At 31.0% G+C, this 22,158-nt stretch overlaps 1 protein-coding gene across 1 annotated transcript in view; it reads left to right on the plus strand.

The window, feature by feature from the left end:
• DMD (dystrophin) overlaps positions 1-22,158 on the plus strand; it is a 2,117,885-nt gene that overhangs the window by 793,218 nt on the left and 1,302,509 nt on the right. Inside the window, 4 exon segments of the mRNA XM_074300855.1 lie at positions 1,066-1,221; positions 10,378-10,548; positions 20,970-21,149; positions 21,505-21,633. Of these exon segments, the coding sequence (XP_074156956.1) occupies positions 1,066-1,221; positions 10,378-10,548; positions 20,970-21,149; positions 21,505-21,633 (636 nt within the window).

Below are 22,158 nucleotides of genomic sequence, written 5' to 3' on the forward strand. Positions count from 1 at the left end.
TTTGTCTGCATTTTTGCTGAAATTTCAATTATTCAGGACATTTATTAAAAACATGTATGCATACATACATCTACACAACACACACACATTAGTTCTTATATTTATCCTTGAACAGTAAAACACAAGACAAAAGAGACTATTATTATATTGAAATATTCAGAAAGGGGATATATCAATAGAAATATCTGTAATGATGCCATTAAAAATAATAACAGTTTTTTGATAATAGATGTAAACTGAGGAAAAACCCTACTTGTATGTCACTTATATATGTAACATGGCAAATTAAAATGAATCAATTATTCAAGGCAATTGTCAATTTAGTTCAGTTTTAGGGAAGATATCAAGAGGAATAAAAATAAACCAATTGAATTATATTATGTTAGAACTAATAATTTCTTCATATTTTTCTTTATTTCATAAGGACTTAAATATTTTAAACAATGTATAAAACTATGATTATTTTTATTTTCAAGAAGATTTTCTTTTAAATAAGTCTGGAATTTGGGGAGGGACAATTCAATTCAAATGTGATAACCCCTTATTGCTGTAATCTATATGTGCATATTAAGATATGACATGGTACTAATCTAGATGTGAGTATTATATAGCATTTTTCTAAATCAGCCTTCCTGCTTTTGTTAGTTTATATTCTTTTAAAGTATGAGGTATGTACACCAGTAATTAGAATACCTGATTACTACTTTAGAAAGATGCCAAACCTACTGTTAGGTAAAATCTAAAGGGAAGAGACTTAACATAAATTGTAATGGGAAAAGGAAATAATGTGTTTTGTTTTTTTTTCAAATAGGAAAAAATATATATCTGACTTCATTGTTTTAAGCTTCTCAGTAGAAAATCTAGGCAATAATTATTAGTACTATCAGTAAAGTATATGGAAAATTGAGAATAAGGTTAGAGTTACTTCACCATTTAAACTAATAGTCATTTTATGGTACTGCAATGGTGATTAACCATACATTGTCTGTCATTTTGCTTATTTGTTAGAATTCATCATTTTTCATTGTCTTTACTTTGCACTGTTTGTTGTATGTCTTGACATAGAAATTATACAAAAGCCTGAGTGAGGTGAAATCTGAGGTGGAAAACGTGATAAAAACTGGTCGGCAGATTGTGCAGAAACAACAGACAGAAAATCCCAAAGAACTTGATGAAAGACTAACTGCTTTGAAATTGCATTATAATGATTTGGGTGCGAAGGTAGGTACTTTTGAAAATTTTTTTCTTTGGTCTGTAACACAAAATTCAGCTTTGTTTCTTATTTTTAGAGCTATGGTTTGTGTTGAGTACTACCAATTATTTGCCTGTGCTTTATTATGCCTCCGAAATTAATCCTATTTTTCCCTTAACGAACAGTACTCATTGAAAAGTTTATTGAAAACAATCAATTAGATTTATTTCCATGTGTGCTTTTGAAAGATATTTAAATTAATCTATCTTGTAGTCTTACTTTTATTTACCTTATAATCTTTTATTTTTACATCACCTCTATTGTGTAATATACCTGTATTCCAAATTTTCCTTAACACACCCATCCCTTATAATTAAGAAAAAAAATGATAAAAGTTTATCTGAACTGACCAATACACTGAGTCCAACATTTCATGAAGTGTTCCATCTCTATAGTTTCCTCTGCAAGGAAGGAAGGGAGATATAAATTCAAATCTTTTCTTTGGGGTTGAGTTTATTCATTATAATTTCACATCATTCAGTTTTAATTATTTTTTTTCTTTCCTTTTACATATATAACCTTAGTCACTATGGATATTGATTTCTTATTTCTATGTACTTTTCATCAGTTAATATAATTCTTTCCTATATTTCTATAATCATCATACCATTTTTAGAGTGGAGTAGTATTCTCTTATATTCATGTATGACATTTTATTTAACTATTCCCCAATTAATGGGTATCTGCTTTGTTTTCAATTCCTTGCTAATATGAAAAATGATGCAATAAATATTTGGTATATAGAAGTATTTTCATTCTGTGGCATATAACTAGAAGTAAGAATCCTTTATCAAAGGATATGAGCATTTAAAGCACATTTTAGTATAATTCAAAACTGTTTTTCTATTTGGCAAATATATTATTCCTTTTTTGCAACTTATGCCCATTTTCTTCATGGTTAGGATCAAGTTCAAAAGTATTAAGTATTTTTCAACATCTATTTGTTTTTTCTACTTAAGCCAGTTCTCTCTTATTTCCCTAAGAAAGTTGTTAATATTGTGTTAGAAATTGTGTCTGAAGAATGTGGTTTATATGTCCCCCATTCCCAATAATTACTCTATCTCTCTATGAAAAAGTCAACAGGCTCTGAGCCCTCAGAAAAGTCACACAAGCTATCAAATCTATTGTCTTCTACACTAAATTTTTTACCCCACAGTATTCCATGCCTACACAAAGACTACAAAACCTATGTAGATATAGATCTTTTTGTATAAAACATATATATGTGTATTTCATTGAGAAATTATATACATATAGGAATGTGCATATATATATATATATATATATATTTGTACACACACCCCTTATCTCAGATACTTTTTTTTAAATATGCAAAGGGCCTACATATATTTTAAGGTTTTTTTTCTCACTATTCATATATATGCATATACATATCTACATATGTATGTACATGTTATTGGTAAGAAGAGATATATCCAGGTTTGGACTTTACTGTGTGAGTTTGAGAGAGCTTTAATACTACATCCTTTGGGAGAGATGATAGGGGAAGTTTGTTGCATGAGATAACTATACCTTTCTAGAGCTGCTATATGGAAATAGTTGCAATGATATTTGGGTAGGGAAAGGGTACCCCAATCCTGCTTTTGAACGGTGGGAGCCAGTTAAGGAGAACTAGCTAGCTTCTTCTTTACTGCCAATCAAATAAGCCTCTAATGCTTCACAACTACTTGATTATATATTTAAACTCATCAGGAATTAGGAAGGGCAATTTTGCAGTATGCTTAAATGTGCATTATATGTTAGTTGAATTAAGTAGTGAAATAGTAAAGATAACTTTTACTTTGCTATCAAAAACATTTACCGAAGAACAATATTGTTATTTTAATATGGAAAATATCTGATTCTATATGTGTCAGAGTTGAGGTATACTGCTCAAATGCCATTTTTGGTAGTAATATTTAACATTTTGATATATTCACTATCTTATTGATGTTGATACTTCCTTCACTGATGAAAATCTTGACCCAGTTATATGTTCTCATTCTGTACAATTCTTTTTAATCCATGTAAATCCATAAATTCATCACAAAGAAGACAACCCATAGAACATGGGTTTTTCCTCTAAAATATTTTAACATTTCATGGAACTACTATAATTCCCAGGTTGTATATCTTTTATCTATTAGTTTTGTTACATGACCAACCATCTTCTTTTTGTTATCTATTATATATTTCCTAGATATATTATTCCTCTTTTTTGCAGGCAAGCCATTGTTGGCAATATGCTACAGTATATTTGTTCCTACCATGCAGCTCTCCATATAGATCAATCAAGATCCAATCACTTTCACTTTTATCCTGTCATTCCATGTACTATGAATTAAATTTATCCGCTATCATAAGTAAAATATTATTGCTAAAAATATGTGATTTTATGGAATAGTGTAGCTGAAGATCCTTGCATGCACTGCACATTTTCCCAAATACAATCCATTTCACTTTCCTCTTATTCAAATCTAGACCAAGTGTCAATGTGCTGCATCTAATCAAATCATATGATAAATAGATTATTCTTGCTCATGTAATGGTACACCCTAGTCTACATAGTACTTACCATTCATTTGTGTGTGTATTGAGGCCAGGGTTTTTTTTTCCTGCATGAAATGTCAAGTAAATCATATATAAATGAAGCCATTGTCACTCAGTGGATAGAGTACAGTGTCTGGAAGTAAGACCTGAGTCCAAATTCTGTCTCATGTACTAGCTATATGACTCTAGGAAAATTATTTAATGTCTTTTTGCTTCAGTTTCTTCAATTATATAATGGGGATTATAACATCATTTACATCCCAGAGTTTTGTGAAGATCATAAGAGATGCTTTTATAAAATGCTTAATACAGTACATGACATATAGTAAAAGCCATATGACTGGAAGCTATTATTATTGTTAAGATTACATGAAGGGTTATCTGGACAATTGGTTTTCCATTTTGACTCTTTGCAAGATATCTTTCTACACAAGATAGACACCCCAAGCCATCACATAATTCATTTTATGCTTTTTTTTCTACTGTAAATAAACTCATTCAACAAAGTTTTATTGTTTGTTTTTATCAGGAAAGGTTGTATAATCTTAAGATATTCAAGACAGACAATTTGTTGAAGAGAACTTTTAGGCCTTTGTTTTGTTCTAACAATACAATAGCTTTTTTTTTTTTTTTTTTCCCATTTTAATCAGTAAACAATAGACAATGGTTGGGCTGTTGTCTATCCTATACATTTAGAAACTTCTATAACTGCAACATATGTTCTGCTATAAAACTTCATGTGAAAATCTACCAGTTATTTTATTATCAACAAGGAAAACCTCAGTACAAGTATAGATCATTCTCATTAATGTTTTACTAAAATGAATGGGTATAAAAACGAGAAGGAATGATAGCAGGTCATTTTGTTCATCTCTGCTTTCAGGAAAGACCACACTTAATACTTGTCAAGAGATTCTTCCTTCTATTCAAGGAAATTACTTAATTGTACACATTTTAACATTTATCAACCTCAGCTGTCAAGAAATTCATAGCATTATAGAAATTTCTTTCTTATGTTCATGTCTCAGAGAAAATCTCTAATTTATATAAGAAATGCTAAGACTGAATTTATCTAGAGAAACTGTAACATTCTTTTCCTATTTTACAGTCTGAATGGGTCTTTTTGTATTAACTATACATGACAACGTATACTTTTTGTTGAGAAAATGTGTTTTAAATGCTCATTTATATTTTCTATTTCTTTATCATGACCTTTTCTTGAACAGTTTTAATTCACTAAATTGACTGATGAATAACTTTGACTTTGAAAGAGAACATTTAAGGTAAAACATGATGTAATTATTCCCTTACATACATTTACTTTTATTTGTTATCTCACTATTAAGTTCATTTAAATGCACAATGTTATACATAATTATGTCTTAGAAAGATTTAATGTTCTATTTATTCTTGTTAATGTAGATATGCCATTTAATATTTATTTTAATTTGTGTGTCATAGTAATGTTATGAAAAGAAAGTTCTAAAGGAACTCATTAAACATAACATGCTCATAAAAATGTAGCAACAAAATGAAAATCAAAGAATTTCAAATAAAAGTATTTTTAAAACTGATTATAGAATACATATGTATATATATTTATCTTATTAAAAAGTTCTGTGCACTAAATATTTTTACCCTTCAGAAAAGCCATCATTTTGACCTGTAGGCAATCTTCAGCCTCAGAAGTTTCCTTTTTATGAAAGTGATACTAATAGCAACAGTAAATTATTTTTAAGATAAAATTTTTAAAGTATATATATAAAATAATTAAGCATTTTTAAATGCATAATTTTATATGACTTTCTGAGATTTTGCTCTTGGGTTTTGTTCAGTTTCACTTCAGCACTTAGCTTTTGTTTCTGTTGTTTATTAAAATTAATTTCCAGTTCATAAAAATTCTACTTTGAAGCATTTAAACATCATTTCCCTGTATATGGAAATGTATTTATGGTAGAAATTTAATCATATTCAATGTTATTGGATAACATGCCTTTTTATATTATGTTAAAATTATTTGCCTTTAACCTCTGACTTTTGCTCTAGTAGAATCACCCCAATAAAAATATTTCCTTCAATTCAATAAGTTTTTCATGAAAAAGTCAATACCAAAGAACCATGCTGCAGGTGGCACTCTTTAAACAGATCTCTTCAGAAAAAGAAAAATACAAAACGTGTCAAAACTCTAAGTTCCTAAAGATGGCAGTCTTTCCTATTATATAGATATATAGATATAGCTAAACACACCCACACACACATATTAAAAAAAATATATATATATATATATATATGTATATAGTATAATATAAACAAATAAAAATATAGAGATTTGATAAGGCAGTCTCTGAGAAGATAGGATTCCTTTGAAATATGAGATCTGGTGTCCTTTTTATACCAATAGCAAAGAAAAATTGGTTGCCAAATGTTAATTCTATAAAAAATATAAGGTTTTGCATCAACTAACTTTTTTATTGATTTTATTGTTGATGGTACATCTTCTAGACTCTGTTTAAATAGAATTCAGAGCCCACTTATAACATTTACAGCCTTAAAAAAGTAATCTCTCTCTCTTTCTCTCTCTCTCTCTACATATATATATATATATATATATATATATATATATATATATATATATATATATATTCTAACAAGTTGAATTAATGAATGTCATTGAATGTTAGCATATCAAAGAGTCTATTCTTTGTCATGCCTTTTTTTAAGATCTATGAAGTATTTCTTCATTTTTTTCCCCTTTTGTTTTGAATATGAATATAATTGCAGAAAAGTAGTGGACTGGTTATTGTGCTTAGGCCTTATTGTACAAACACATAGTCTTGCAGTTACTCTGAATGGCTGAAATCTGAGTGGATTTTAATGTGTTTTACTGTTCAACATGATCTTTCTCATTAGAATGAATGCAAATGTAGATTTCTTAAATGAAATTCAGATACCTATATCACCCTGCCCCTATGTGAAAGGAAAATAAAATGAAACCAATAACTTCATACTGTGCACAAGGAATGCCTATTGACATAGATTTATTATAATTCTCCAGTTCTGAGAAGAGGAAAGGAAGTATTTTAACTCAACATGTATTGATTAAAAACCTGTCATTTGCTAGGCACAAGAGATTATTGTTTGTTCTTCTTTCTCAGAGTGGACAATGACATGGGGGGGGGGCGGTATGACATGCAAGTGAATTGGATTTAAAGTGAGGGCTGGACAAGATCACCTGCCTCACTTTCCCCACCAGAGCCATCTGGGCACAGTGACAAAGTATAGATCAAAATGACTGGAGATGGTCCTGTATGCAGAGGGAGACTCAGATTTCAGCCATTCAGAGTAATTGAAAGACTATGTGTTTGTACAATAAGGCCTAAGCACAATAACCAGTCCTCTACTTTTCTGCAATTATATTCATATTCAAAACATAAGGAAAAAACAAAAAAAATTAATTAAAGCTTTTTATTTTCAAAACACATACATGGACAATTTTTTAACATTGACCCTCATAAAATCTTGTGTTCCAATTTCCTCCCATCCCCACCCTTTCCTCCAGACAGCAAGTAATCCAATATATGTCAAACATGGTAAAAATATATGTCAAATCCAATATATGTATACATATGTATACAATTATCTTGCTGCAAAGAAAAATCAGATTAAAAAGGAAAAAATGAGAAAAAAATAAAATGCAAGCAAACAAAAACAAAAAGAATGAAAATGCTATGTTGTGATCCTCACTCAGTTCCCACAATCCTCTCTTTGGATGTAGATGGCTTCTTCATCACAAGGTCATTGGAACTGGCCTGAATCATCTCATTGTTAAAAATCACCATGTAGACAGCTAGGTGGTGCAGTGGATAGAACACCAGCCCTGAAGTCAGTTGGACCTGAGTTCAAATCTGTCCTCAGATACTTAACACTTCCTAGAGGTGTGACCCTGGGCAAGTCACTTAACCCCAATTGCCTTGAGGGAGGGGAAAGAGCCAAGGAGACCTTGATCTCTTAAGCTAAGGCCTTTATCTGGTCTCAGTTTGACCAAGGCCACACCCAATCAATGATTCAGGTTAGTTTAAGAAATGAGACTCAGAAGGGCTTCTTTTCCTAGTCAAAATCAGTTAATCAATCTAAATGTGGAATTCCCTCAGGATTTCTAGCCAAACAGAAACAATTGTTGTTTATATTACTCTGAATCAATATAGCTCCAAACAGTGGCCAAGTGGGGCTGAGTCTGAAGGATTGATCAATCCTTGAGAGCCAAGGTCAAAAACAACCCCTTCCCTTTTGGAGCTTACATTTCCTGGTGGCTCTAGAGGGGAAAGTGAGGCAGTGACTTTGCTCAGTCCTCCCTCATTTAAATCCAACTCACTTGCATGTCATAGCATCACCTCTCTGATGCCATGGTTCTCTTTAAGAATGAAGGACAAACAACAATAACATTCTTCTTCCCTCTCTTTCTCCCTTCTCTTTTTTTCTCCCTCCCTCTTTCCTTTATTCCTTCCTTCCTTCATTTTTTTTGTTCCTTCCTTCTTCTTTTCTCCCTTCCTTCCTTTCTTCTTTTTTCCCTTCCTTCCCTCTGGCCACATTAGGGTATGATACTCTTTCCTACATATATTCTTAATAGTTGATTCTACAAAGGAAAAACCATTAGTCAATACAAAAATAGAATGTTGCCTTTCTTCACCTTTACTTCTTTGTAACTTCACTTCCCTTCAAGGCATTCATATCAAATGCCATTTCTACATGATTTATTTCCTGATTTTTTCAGTTGAGTTCCTCCTCCCAAAAAGCATTTTGTCTCTCTTTTGCTAGTGGTTTAATTTTTGTTTCTTTATAATAATATAGTATAATAATATACTCTAGTGATTGCCCTTCATGCCGGATATCCTTTCTCTTCTCATGCCTCTTGAAAGACCTGAATTCTTTGAAGATTGACTTCAATGCCAACTTCTGATTCAGGCCCTCCTAACTGCCTAATTTCAAGCCATTTGAGCCTTCTCTAAAGTTACTGTCTTTATATTCAGTATTTATTTTATATGTATTCAGTTACTTAAATATTAATGCTTTTGCTAGTATAGGAGCTCCTTGAGAGCAAGTCTATTTATATGCTTTTGCTTTTATGTAGTAGATGCCCTAGCAGAGGTTCTCAAACTATGGCCCATGGGCCAGATGCGACCCGCTGAGGACATTTATGCAGCCGCTGGGTTATGGCAAATAGGCTGAGGGGCGGAGACAGAGTGTGAGTTTTTGTTTTTACTATAGTCCTCTCCTCCAACAGTCTGAGGGACAGTGAACTGGCCCCCTATTTAAAAAGTTTGAGGACCACTGCAAGAGGTACTATATGGACTCCAATTCAAACTCACAAGTTTATTAGGGTGTAAGAGTTAGTGCTAAGTGAAAGGTGAGGTTTTAGAGGGAATCTTTCTAATGGTATAGTTCATAAGCCACTTCCAGCATGTTCTCCCACCATAATTATATAAATCAGCAGACTTTAGTAGTTTTGAGAAATGGGACTTTTACCATGATAATATAGTTGAGGTAGTTAGGACAAAAGTTTCTCCCCTAAAAGAATATAATGTCTTCTCCCACAAGAACATATAGACTCTCAGGGAAGTGGGACCAAAGCTGTAATTAAAAATCTTTTCATTTAGAAGTTTCAAGATGTTCACTTGACTATGTGTAAATTTTTCTACTGGGTTTTTTATAGAATGTTGAATCTGGTTTTGACATTTTGCCCTGTGTCAGAGACCTTGACTCCTATGGAAATACTGGTGTCGTCCATTTTGGGGATGTTTGTAGGACACCAAGAAAAAAATCCAAAGCCTCTGAAACAGTTGAAAGCTCAAGAAGCATCTCTGTCAACATGGTAGCCAAAGAGACGAAGCCAAGGAAAGAGCTTTTCTCCTCCTACACAATTAATTCCCACAGAGAGATTTAAATGAAATGCTCTCTTTTCTTGGACTGCAGGTTGCTGAAAGCAGAATGATTTTATGCCAAAGAATGGGACCCAGTCCATCAGCCAACCCAGATAGATTTCTCTTATGTGGTATCCAAGCCATATTGAGACATAGCAAATAACTGAGATGTTTTCTCACCAAATAAATGTTTCAGGGCATAATAATTTATCACTTATTTTATATGAAATGTGATGATTTACCCAAAAGACTTCCCGCGTTATATTGATTGATTGAATCAGCCCCAGACATAGTGTCTAGGAACATGTCCTTGAAAGGATTATTAGATACATTCTCAGCAAAAACTTTACCAGAGATCACTAATTGTTCATATTGATCATGAAGTCTTCATTATATTGTAGCAAGCAGCTTTCATTCATTTCTTTCTATGATAACCAAGATGATTTTTTAACATTCTTACTGCAGAAGGGATCCAGTTCATTGTAGATTGTTTTTACTATCAATTCATAATAAGCCATTCTTTTAAATTTTTATAAAACTGGTAACAAAAATTATAAATGATAAAAATATGTGAATATGTGAAAACAGAAATAACTTGGTCCCCAGTAAAAGGATCCCTGAAAATAGAGCTATTTATATGCCATTTTTTCCCTTTAGGTAACAGAAAAGAAGCAACAGTTAGAGAAATGTTTGAAATTGACAAGGAAGTTGCGGAAGGAAATGAATGTCTTAACAGAGTGGCTGGCAGCAACGGATACAGAATTGACAAAGAGATCAGCAGTTGAAGGAATGCCTGCTAATTTGGATGCTGAGATTGCATGGGGAAAGGTAAAAAGTATATATATTATTATGTTTAACATACAAGCAAATGTAATTTTTGTGTAGAAAAATGTAAATACAGTATTTGTCCTTTCATCTTTTTCTCCCAAAGCTCTAAAACTTAAATTGAAGACTACAGTAGCACTGTAAGTCATTATCACACAGCTAGATAGGCTATATTTGGCCATTATAGTTCTGGGTTACTGGAAGAGGTTTCTACCACCATTAGCTTAAACCATTATTACTAGTGTCCATAACATTGTTGGGCAATAGTGACTAGCATCCTAGTTTTGTCTAATCACCTAATCTATCTGAATAGCTTTTAAAAAGTGATCTTTATTTTGATGAGAGAGTAAGGTTAAAGGACAAACATTCCCCTCCATACCCAAGAACATATTTTCCCCTCAATGAACTCAAGATATGAGAGAAATGCATTCATTTTAGCTCAGTTTCTACATAGTAATTGTCCTACCAAGCCCAAAGCTGAAGAAGTGTCAGGTGAATCCTTGTGGCAGGTACGCCTGAGCTCAGGTCGACTCAGGAATGCCAAGAAGCCAAAGTGTCCTCTTGACCTTTCAGAATTCACAGGATCATATATTCCAGTCAACTTTATCTAAAACAGAGACTAAGACCAAATACCTTTCATAGGAACAGATTGCCTTAGCAAAGAAAACCCCAAGCTCTTTCTCTTCATAGCATTTTTTTTCTCACTGAATAATATAAGCAAATGAATCTCTGAGATTCCTGAGAACACAGAATATCTTCAAAAGTGCCTAGGTTGAAGCTGACAGCTTTTTTGAATTCCGCTTCAACTAATCAAAGATCCTTCTCATCACTATATTTTTAGCCAACAAGAATCAGCTATAGAAGGCATGCATATGCTCCATGATCTCTCCAAACCACATTTCATGATATGATTGTACTGCTAACAGAGTACATAGACATTCCATGTGGAATGATCCTATCAAAATGACTTTGCACTTGAACTAGGCTCCTAAACATTTCTTTAATTATCACTTGTATAGCATGTTATTTTTTTCAAAGAACTTTATTCACAATAATCTTCCTAAATAGAGAGTCCATGTAGCATCACCCTAATTTTAAAGATAAAGGTCACTTAGAGTCAGAAACAATTGGAGGGACCTCTGAGATGAAATAGCCTTGACTCTACTTAACACATGCATGCCCTCTACAAGATTCTTCATAAGTGGTCATCAATATTTTTTCTTGAAATATTGATCAGAAACTTGCTAGTTGCTTTAATTGTTGGCGACATTTTCTTTATATTCTAGCAAAAAAATCCATCTTCTGGGAAATCACATCTATTAGTTTTAGTTCTGCCCTCAGAAGTAAAGTAGAATAGATCTAATCTCATAAAGAGAGATAGATAACAATATAGGTATGTGTATATAGATATAGACATAGAGATGATATAGATATAGACCTGAAATAAATGTGTATAACACATGCACAAGTATGTATGTGCATATATACATATATATATAAATATACATAATAGAATGCTGTAGAACTCTTATTAGAAATAGTCCTCAATGTTTTTATTAGTAGTCAAATCCCTTCTTTTATTCCAAAACCATGTCTTTATTATTGAGTCACTCACAGTTTTCGTTGCTTTCATTGTTTCAAAAGGGACCAAAGAATAAAGTAAATAATAACTTAAAAAGAGTGATGGATAATTATATTACATTGGATATTACCACGAATCATTAGAGCATAATATGACAGCATTCTAATCAAAGAGGAAAAGAGGCTTATATACCTCTTCCTGGATTCTGTTCTCTATTATTACTACAGAGGTACTTCTTTTGAACCTTCAGCAGATATATGTATAGTAAGGTTACCTTTTGACTTCCAGCCACCTAGGCTCAGTACCATTTCCAAAAATGGATTAGGTTATCATGCTTAGAATGTTTTATTCCTAGCAATTTGGAACTATGCCCTAAAGACTGTATACACCCTTTGACCTATCAGTGCCATTACTGAGTATGTATCCCAAGAAAACCACAAAGGAGAGGAAAGGATTTACATGATCAAAAATGTTTGCAGCAGCTCTTTTTGTGGTAGAAAAGAAATGGAAAATGAGTTGATGCCCATCAATTGGAGAATGACTGAATAAATTGTGGTATATTAAGGTAATGGAATATTTTTGATGACAATGAACAAGCCAAGCTTAGAAAGACCTTGAAATATTTACATGAAATGATGCTAATTGAAACAAACAGAACTAGAAATAACAGGGGGAATAAACAAGGATCAACTATGAAAGACTTGGTTCTTCTCAGTGGTTCAGTGATCCAAGGCAATCCAAATAAACTTTGATTAGAAAATGCCATCTGCATTCAAAAAAAGAACTATGGAGATTGAATGTAAATCAACAAGTGCTATGTTCACTTCTTTTTTCTGTTTTATTTTTCTCTCCTGTGGTTTTTCCCTTTTGTCCTGATTTTTTTCTTCCAATTTGATTCATAATAAAATGTGTATTTTAAATAAATAAATAAATACAGAGTGTAGAGTGAAGCAAAAGTTTTATTGATAGGAAATTAGTAACATGGCCTTTAAATATAAATTATAACATATCATGTGCCTTTGTAAAATGCAATTGTATTTAGTAATTCCTTCTTTTTGAAGGTTTAGGAAGAGACATGTACAGAAAGTGGAAAGAATACATTAACAGCATTTTATGCCCAATTTCCATTCACCTTCTACTTTTTGTTACTCCAGTAATCTCTCCAATTATCTCAAATTAATGAGGTATATGTGTAAATTTAATGGAACTGCATATCATGAAGATGAGTACAGTAGCGAAGTAAGGTACCAGTGTAACTGAAGGGAGGAAATGGCTATCATTCACCTAATATGATAGAAGCTGGCCTTGTCTTTTTCTAGATATAATGTAGGCTATTTCATATTCCCCCACAATTAACAGGTTACCTCCCATTTCTCTAGCATTTTAAGGTTTATAAATCACTTTTTTTTCTTCTCAGAAAGGTCCTTGAGGTAAGTAATCCAAATATTTTTATTCCCATTTTTTAGAAAATAGAGATCAAGGTAAGAAGAAACAAGGACTTATCCAACATTATTAGTAATCAGAATTTGATTTTAGGTCTTTTTATTCAAAACCCACTCTAATTCTTTCCACTCTGTAACCCTTCTTCTTTAAAATCTCCCAGGAGATTGTATGATATTAACTCAAATATAAAAGTACTGAAAATTTTCAATTGTGATCTTGTGAAAAGATGTTAGATTAACTATTTTGCCCCTTCTGGTACAGAAATGTAATTTCATTGATGTATGAAAATTCCTAAAAGGAAATCCTCTCTTCCAATGTAGTATTGCATTTTTCCAGCATTGTATAATTTTTCTTGAGGCAATAAGAGATTTAATAATTTTCCTTGGGCCATATAATCATTAAGTGTGAGAGAGGGAGGAGTTAGGGTTAAGGATATCATAAATCTGAAACTAGCTCTTTTTCCACTAAATCATACTGTCTCTAAAATAGTCTTTGTCTTATAAAATTCTTGGATGGATTAAACAATTTATATAGCAGATATTTTCAATGCTAGAAAACATAGATCCTTTAATATAGATAGTATTACACTTATTGAGGACTATATATGCCTTAATGTTGCCTTTATGACATCATCATCTACCACAGCATCTTGCACATAGTTGTTACTTTTTAAATGATTTCTACTTTTAAAAGAAGATTTACACTAGAAGTATTAAAGTAGTATATAGAAAGAAAAGTTTTATAAAATTAGATTTTTTTCACTCTTCATATTTTCTAGTCTTAAACATTAGATTTTGTAACCAGGTACTCTTTATTAATTTAGTTATCTACTTTTAGCAATTAAAAACTATTAATTATTTACTCTTAGAAATCCCCTAATCACATCTAATATGCAGAGTTCTATCTAAATTATATCATTCTCCACTTTATAAATTCAAAAGATTATTGATATCAATCCAACAGTGATAAATTCTGGGGATAAAAATTGAATGATAACCCCAAAAGATTCCACATCTACAATCTTTATTAAAGTTTACACATGCATTTGTTTTTATTTAGCTTCTGTGCTTTATTGATAGCATTCACAGTATTTGCAGGATTATTTAGAAAAGTCAATAGCACTTGGAAGTTCAATTATAGAATAATTACATAGTTCACTTAATTGCAAAGAAAAATATCATATTTTTAAAAATAAATTGTTCATCTATATTGCTTTCAAATATTGGAGTAAACTTATCAAATACCTAGAGAGTTTTCAACTTTAAAAGGTTTTTTACTATGTACTGTATGGCCATCTTCTAATTTATTTATGCTGAAATGTATAGTCATCCATTTTAGACTTTTTTTTTAAGCTGAGGTAATTGGGGTTAAGTCACTTACCCAGGATCACACAGCTAGTAAATGGTAAGTATCTGAGACCAGACTTGAACTCAGATCCTCCTGACTTCAGGGCTGGTGCTCTATCCACTGAGCCACCTAGCTGCCCCCTCTTTTAGACTTGTTAAAGGTTTTGGCACGTTTACTCCAATATTTGAAATCAAAATGAATGAACAGTGAAGCTATAATGATGATGCCATGAAGTTAAAATAATATGTAATATTTATTTACTATTTATGGTACTTATAACATGCATGAATAAGATAAACTTCAAAACATTCAATTGATAAAATGCTTTATCTTTATAATAATAATATATATGCTTAATCATAATATACTTTGTGAAATTACTTTTCACTGATTGAAAATTTCAGATAAAGAATAATAAGCTTCTTTGATAATTTTAAAGGCATCTAAAACAAAATGTATAATGTAATCTTAGTTTTGTGATTTACATAAAATAGTCTTGCCTTAAACTTTTGAGATTTCACACGTTTCTTCATATTTTTTGCTAAATCAATTTTTATAAAATTTAGGATGCAATATTTTTTAAAAGACATGAAAAAACTTAAATTTTACCTCTATTATACAATGAGAAAATAGTGATATATCAGAAAAATATCTGTTATGGAAGATCACACAGACTTAAGTATAAATCATGGGTAACTTTTTAAAATAATAAAATTTCATATATAAATACATATATATATATATATGTCTACTCAAAACAAGCCTCTGTAAAAATATTATTAAAGTCATGCTATAGATGAGGAAACTGAATCTTTATAATAAATTATCTTTCTCAGATAGTTAAGTGTCAGTAACAATATATAAAATTGTATCTTTGAATTCTCCATGACAGAAATAAAATAAAAAATATGTATAGTTTTACAAGATGCACAAAGTACTTTCATCACAAATTAACTAAATCATAGAAGTACAAATATTATTATAGCCTTTTAAGAAGTGAGGAAAATAAGATTTAAAAAAAACCTAAGTGTTTTTTCACATTTCTCAATATAATAACTATTGAAGCTAGAACTCATAGATTTACTATCTCCAAATCCAGTATGTTTAATCTGTATTAGATCTTTCTCCATGTCCAAGATGAAGAAGAGAAATTTAAAGACTCATGTACTACTCCTTTATTATTACTTAAATTCTGAAAATGTTATTCTTTTTAAGGCAAAAGTAGAAATTTTATATAATAATATAAATATATTTTTTAAATTGCAAGAAGGAAGAAAGCAAACTTCTTTACTTGTTTATTAGATCTGGAAATATTAAGTGCCAAAAATTTAGTTCTAGGTATTTTGTCAATTACTACATATACATATATACATGTACATATTATATGTATATGTATAAATATATATAATATTAGTGAAGTATTAAGCATTAAATCCCAAAGACTTGTGGAATGCTAACATGTCACACTAGAAGGCCAAATTCTCTTTGGGTGCTTACATATCATATACACACTTGTATATGCACACACACACACACACACACACACACACACACACACACACACATATATATATGCATATATATGTATACATGATTCTTGCATTATTAAAACATACATATAAAATATAAGCAGTTTTTAATATTATGCTTATTAATCCAGATACATCTTTACCTTTAAAAATATAAGAAAAAAGAAATTATCTTTAAAAATTCAAATGCAACTAAAATCTGTGTCATTCTGTGCGAAACTTATTCAACTCTCTATTTACCCTGGATCTATTAATTTAAAAATATATCATTTTATAACAACAATAACTTAATTTTTCTTATATATTTATCCTGAAAAGTTATGTGTTCATATTTTTTTAAGTAAGTATACTAATTTATCTGTGAAGTGAAATAAAACCAGCAGATCATTAACTTGATACAATGAATGCACTAAGCAGCTGTTACTTAAAAAAATGGAACATCTGTTAAATGTCATTGGAGCCACCATTCACTGTCATTGGAATTATGACAATAATAACTATTTCTTACTTTTTGCTTTCACCAAAATTTTACTTTAATATATTATATATTAGGTATCAAAAAAAATTATGCATTGTTGTAAAACACAATTTAATTTTTATGATTCTTACAGCTTTCTTTTTATTGCTCTTTTAAATCATGTTTGCCACTTAAAACACACTCTATAATCACCATTTGTAATGTAACACAAAAGTAGCAATTTAAAAAATAATCTCAATTTTTTAAGTTGCAGGAGGAAAGACAGAAATCTTCTCAATTAACTCATTAGGTCTGGCAATTTTAAATTTCAAAAATTTTACTTTCTCTAGGTACTTTTCTATTACTACCTATGAATGGACAACAAACTTCCATTATTGCGCTTTTTTTTTTTTCAAGAAAAATTCCAATAAATTGTTCAAATAAAACTTTTAATAAAATCAGTTTAAGTGATTTAGCAATGTTAATATAGATCCTAAAATTGAATTCTCTTTTATTACATCATCTTGTCAATGAGATAAATTTATCTTTTAATTCAATCTTGATCTGAAAATTCTTCTGACATTACATAAGTAGATTTTTTTTTTTAAGCTAAAGCAATTGGGGTTAAGTGACTTGCTTAGGGTCACACAGCTAGGAAGTGTTAAGTGCCTGAGGCCAGAGTTGAATTCAGGTCCTTCTGACTTCAGGGCTGATGCTCTATGTACTGAACCATCAAAATGCCCTTGGTAGATTCATTTTTTTTTATATGTATAAAGGAAATACAATGACTTTCCACTGAGCATGTCTACTCCCAGGTAAATATGAAGGTTCTCTTCTCTTTTTATATGAATTCGGTGTTTTCTAAAGTATTGTGTTATTTTGAAAATTTGATTTTGGATGTTAACAAATGGAATAGATTTCAGAAAATAAGAAATCTCAAGAATCTGTCATATAAGCATAAAATAAAGAAATTGCAGGTGATTAGTCTGAAGACAAGAAGATTCAAGAAGATTCAAGAAGAAGAAGATAAATGTCTGCTTCTATTTGAGGGAGGGCTGTAGGAAAAAAATAGATTCATTTTTACAATTTTATAGTTAAGCTTGAATGCCAGATAAAACTTAACAATCAGAATTCCCATATATGAGAGGTAGCAAATTGGTTATTGGGAGGCTTCCAGGAGCATTATTTTGGGGGGGATGAATTAACGGGAATAATTTATAATCATAATTGACTGAAAAGTACAAAGTATAGAAAATCTTCCCATGTTTGTTCTTTGTGTATTATAAAAAACATTTGACTTCTTTTTTCATTATTTTAAATTTATTTATTTATTTACTATTTTCTCCAGTTACATTCAAACCAATTTTTTTACATTTTTTAAAATTTTTGTGTTCTGGGTTTTATCCCTTATCCCCATCAACAACTAAGAAACCACATGTAAAGTTATAAAAGCCATTTTCATAAAAATCAAGTTCTGAAAGAAAACACAGATCTCCCCACCCTAATAAAAATAAAAACTCTCAAGAAAATTGTTAGAGAAAGAAGAGAGGAGAGAGGAGAGAGGGAGAGAGGGAGAGAGGGAGAGAGGGAGAGAGGGAGAGAGGGAGAGAGGGAGAGAGAGAGAGAGGGAGAGAGGGAGAGAGGGAGAGAGAGAGAGAGAGAGAGAGAGAGAGAGAGAGCATGCTTCAATCTGATTTCAGATTCAATCAGTTCTTTCTCTGGGTATGGATAGTGTTTTTCATCATAAGTCCTTCAGAGTAATGATGGATGATTGTACTACTGAGAATAACAAAGTCATTTACCTGGTCATCTCAGAACATTGCTATTACTTTGTATACAAGTTTATTTTATTTTGTTCATGGAGGACTTTCCAGGTTTATTATTTTTTTCCTGAGAGCATCCCGCTCATCATTTCCCAGAACAATAATATTCCATCAGAGAAAGTTGCTTCGAAAAACTTCTTACAATTACTATTGCTAATTGTATTTTCCCCTCCCCATTTATTCTCTCTCCCCTTTCACCTTGTCTCTCTTCAAAAGCATTTTGCAAATGACCACTCCCTACCCCAATATGCCCTCTCTTTTATCAGTCTCCCCTTCTTCCAACATCCCATTCCCCTCCTATTTTCCTGTAGGGTAAGAGAGATTTCTATGCCTTTATTGAGTATGCGTGTTATTTCCTATTTGATCCAATTCTGATGAGAAAAAGGTTCACTCACTCACCCTCTCCTGCCCTCTTCCCCTCCACTGTAAAAGCTTATATTTGCCTCTTTTTTTATGATACATAATTTACACCACTCCACTTCTCCCTCTCCCTTTCTTCCAGTATATTCCTCTCTCACTCCTTAATTTCATCATTGCCCTCTATCTATATATACTCCTAACTTCCATAAAAATGAGAATATTCTAATAAGTTACAATGTATCACACTCCCAAGTAGGAATGTAAATAGATAAAGCTTATTAAGTCCCTTATGATATCACTTTCCTGATTACCTCCTTAAGGTATTGACTTCTTACAGAAAAATTGAAGACTCTTTTCCAACGTGGAGTTTCTGAGGCATATGTTAAGATCCTTGATAACTACAAACAGAAATTATAGCTCAACAATAGCTCAACAATCTATATTATCTATTGAGTCAGTAAACAAGGGATCAAAGGATTATATATGTCATGTTAATGGTAATGCTACTTATTTTTGCTAAGTCCTATATATTTACAGTTATATTGCTGTGAGCATTATTAGTCATTTATATTCACATGGACAAAAAAATGAAAATAATGATGAGGTTAAATGCATTGCTACAAATATAATAAGAGATCAGTTAATCCTTCCTAAGTACTTGACTCATTGAGTTCTTATGTAGTTGTTTATTTCTAGGCCAGGAGACAGAAAGAATAGAGCAGAAACAATTCTATATTCACCAGGGATGTGTTAGTTTTGGCTTATTTAATATCATATAATGTTTTGAATATATCACTTTTATGGGTTATATATAACTTTTGTTTGCTAGCAGCACTTATATTTAATCAATATTTTTGGTAAAAGATTATTAACAATTATTCTCAACTGGAAACTGAGTAAATGCTCATCTGTTGGAGAATGGCTGAATAAGTTACGGTTTTTTAATGTTATGGAATATTGTTGTTCTATAAGAAATGATCATGAGGATGATTTTAGAGAGGCCTGGAAAGACTTAAATGAACTAATGCTAACTGAAATGAACAGAACCAGGAGATTAGGTGTATATAGCAACATCAATATTATATGACAGTCAATTCTGATGAACGTGACACTTTCCAACAATGAGATGATTGATGTCAGTTCCGATGTTCTTGTGATGAAGAGAGCCAACTACACCCAGAGAGAGGACTGTGGGAACTGAGTGTGGATCATAACATAGATTTTCATTCTTTTTGTTGTTCATTTGCATTTTTTCTTACTCATTTACTTTTTTTTTTATCTGATTTTTCTTGTGTAGCAAGAGAATTGTATAAATATGTTTATACATATGGGATTTAACATATACTGGATTGCCTGCCATATAAAACACAAGTTCATGCAAGGGTCAAGGTTGTCAAATTATCTGTGCATATGTTTTGAAAATAAAAGGCTTTATAAAAAAATAAAGTGCTGTCAACAATCAAATCACTTGCCTTCTCAAAAAATAGGGGAGAGGCAAGAAGGAGCACAAGATTTTGGAACTCAAAATATTAAAAACAATTGTTTATAAAATTACATGTAATTAGAAAATTAAATACAATAAATATAAAAATTAAAATAAATTATTTAAAATAAAGCAAATGTCTTTGATTTTGAAATGTATGAACATATACTTCTATAATGCATTTTTATAAATACATAATCATAACTAGATAACAAAAATAAATAATAAAATTATTAGATATTTATGATAAAATGTTCATTGTAGAAAGAATTAATTTTGTTTTAGTGGTAGATTTAACCTTTGGAAAATTTTCCTATAACAGTAATTTGTAATTTTAATAACATTAAAACTCAAGGCTATTGTGAGGGTAACATAGTCTGTTTTTTTTTTTCCCCTATAGGCTACTCAGAAAGAGATTGAGAAAAAGCAGCCTCAGCTAAAGATCATAACTGATTTAGGAACATCCCTAAAGACAGTGCTGGGCAAAAAGGAAAATCTGGTAGATGATAAACTCAGCCTTCTGAAGAGTAACTGGATTGCAGTAACTTCTCGAGCAGAAGAATGGTTAAATCTACTATTGGTAATGAAAGCTTTCTTGCTCTATCATGAACAACATTAAAGTTTTCTCTAAATATGGAAATGTCATTCGATTCTGAAGAGTTGGTCCAACTCCACTTTTATCTTCTAAGCATTTGGAATTATGTTGTTAGTTATGATTCTAAATGTTTCCCTCTGTATGTTTTTGACATTTTATATGTTAAATATATATATATATATATGTATGTATACATATATATATATATCTTCCCTTTATAAAGCAATAAAAGTTTTACAAAGTTTGCTACTTTTTACAGGAGCAAATTTATAATATTTCCTTTAAAAAGCATTGTATAAATCCTTAGTTATGTATCATTCTTTTCTCTCTTTGACTACAGGAATACCAGAAACACATGGAAACATTTGATGAAAATATAGCTCACATCACCTCCTGGATCTCTCATGCTGAAATATTATTAGATGAATCTGAGAAAAAGAAAACTCAGCAAAAAGAAGATGTACTTAAGGTAGCAAATCATATATTCTGAATAGCTTTTTCATTCATCCCAACAGTTAATTTCAAGTTTATTTGTCCTTGTTCCTATAAAGGATAAACAAATTAAAATAGCTTTTTCTCTCTGGATAGCTTAATAACATTGAAGAGTCATGTAGAAATGCCATGTCTGGATATCATCCAGAGAGGTTATTTACCTCTTAACAGGTCTGTAGACAAACCATCCTTAAAAATTTGCAAAAAAAAAAGAACTTCTCTGATTTTTCATGATAATATATTATAGGATCCAGAAGCCTCTAGACAATCTTTAGTAAAAACAAAAAAACAGCTTCTCACTCACTGGTTGTCTGTATAATTCTATATTAGAATGAAGGAAAAAAATGTGTTCATATAGATGTTTTTACCTAATGCCAGTAATCTAGAACTTTGAAATCACATAGACAAATCATCTGAATGAAGGGCTGGCTGGATTTTATTTTTCATTTTTGTTCAAAGTTCCAGGTATCCAATAGATACAGCCACTACTTTTATTTTCTTC

Source organism: Sminthopsis crassicaudata, chromosome 3, assembly GCF_048593235.1.
Source record: "Sminthopsis crassicaudata isolate SCR6 chromosome 3, ASM4859323v1, whole genome shotgun sequence".
NCBI classification, from domain to species: Eukaryota; Metazoa; Chordata; class Mammalia; order Dasyuromorphia; family Dasyuridae; genus Sminthopsis; species Sminthopsis crassicaudata.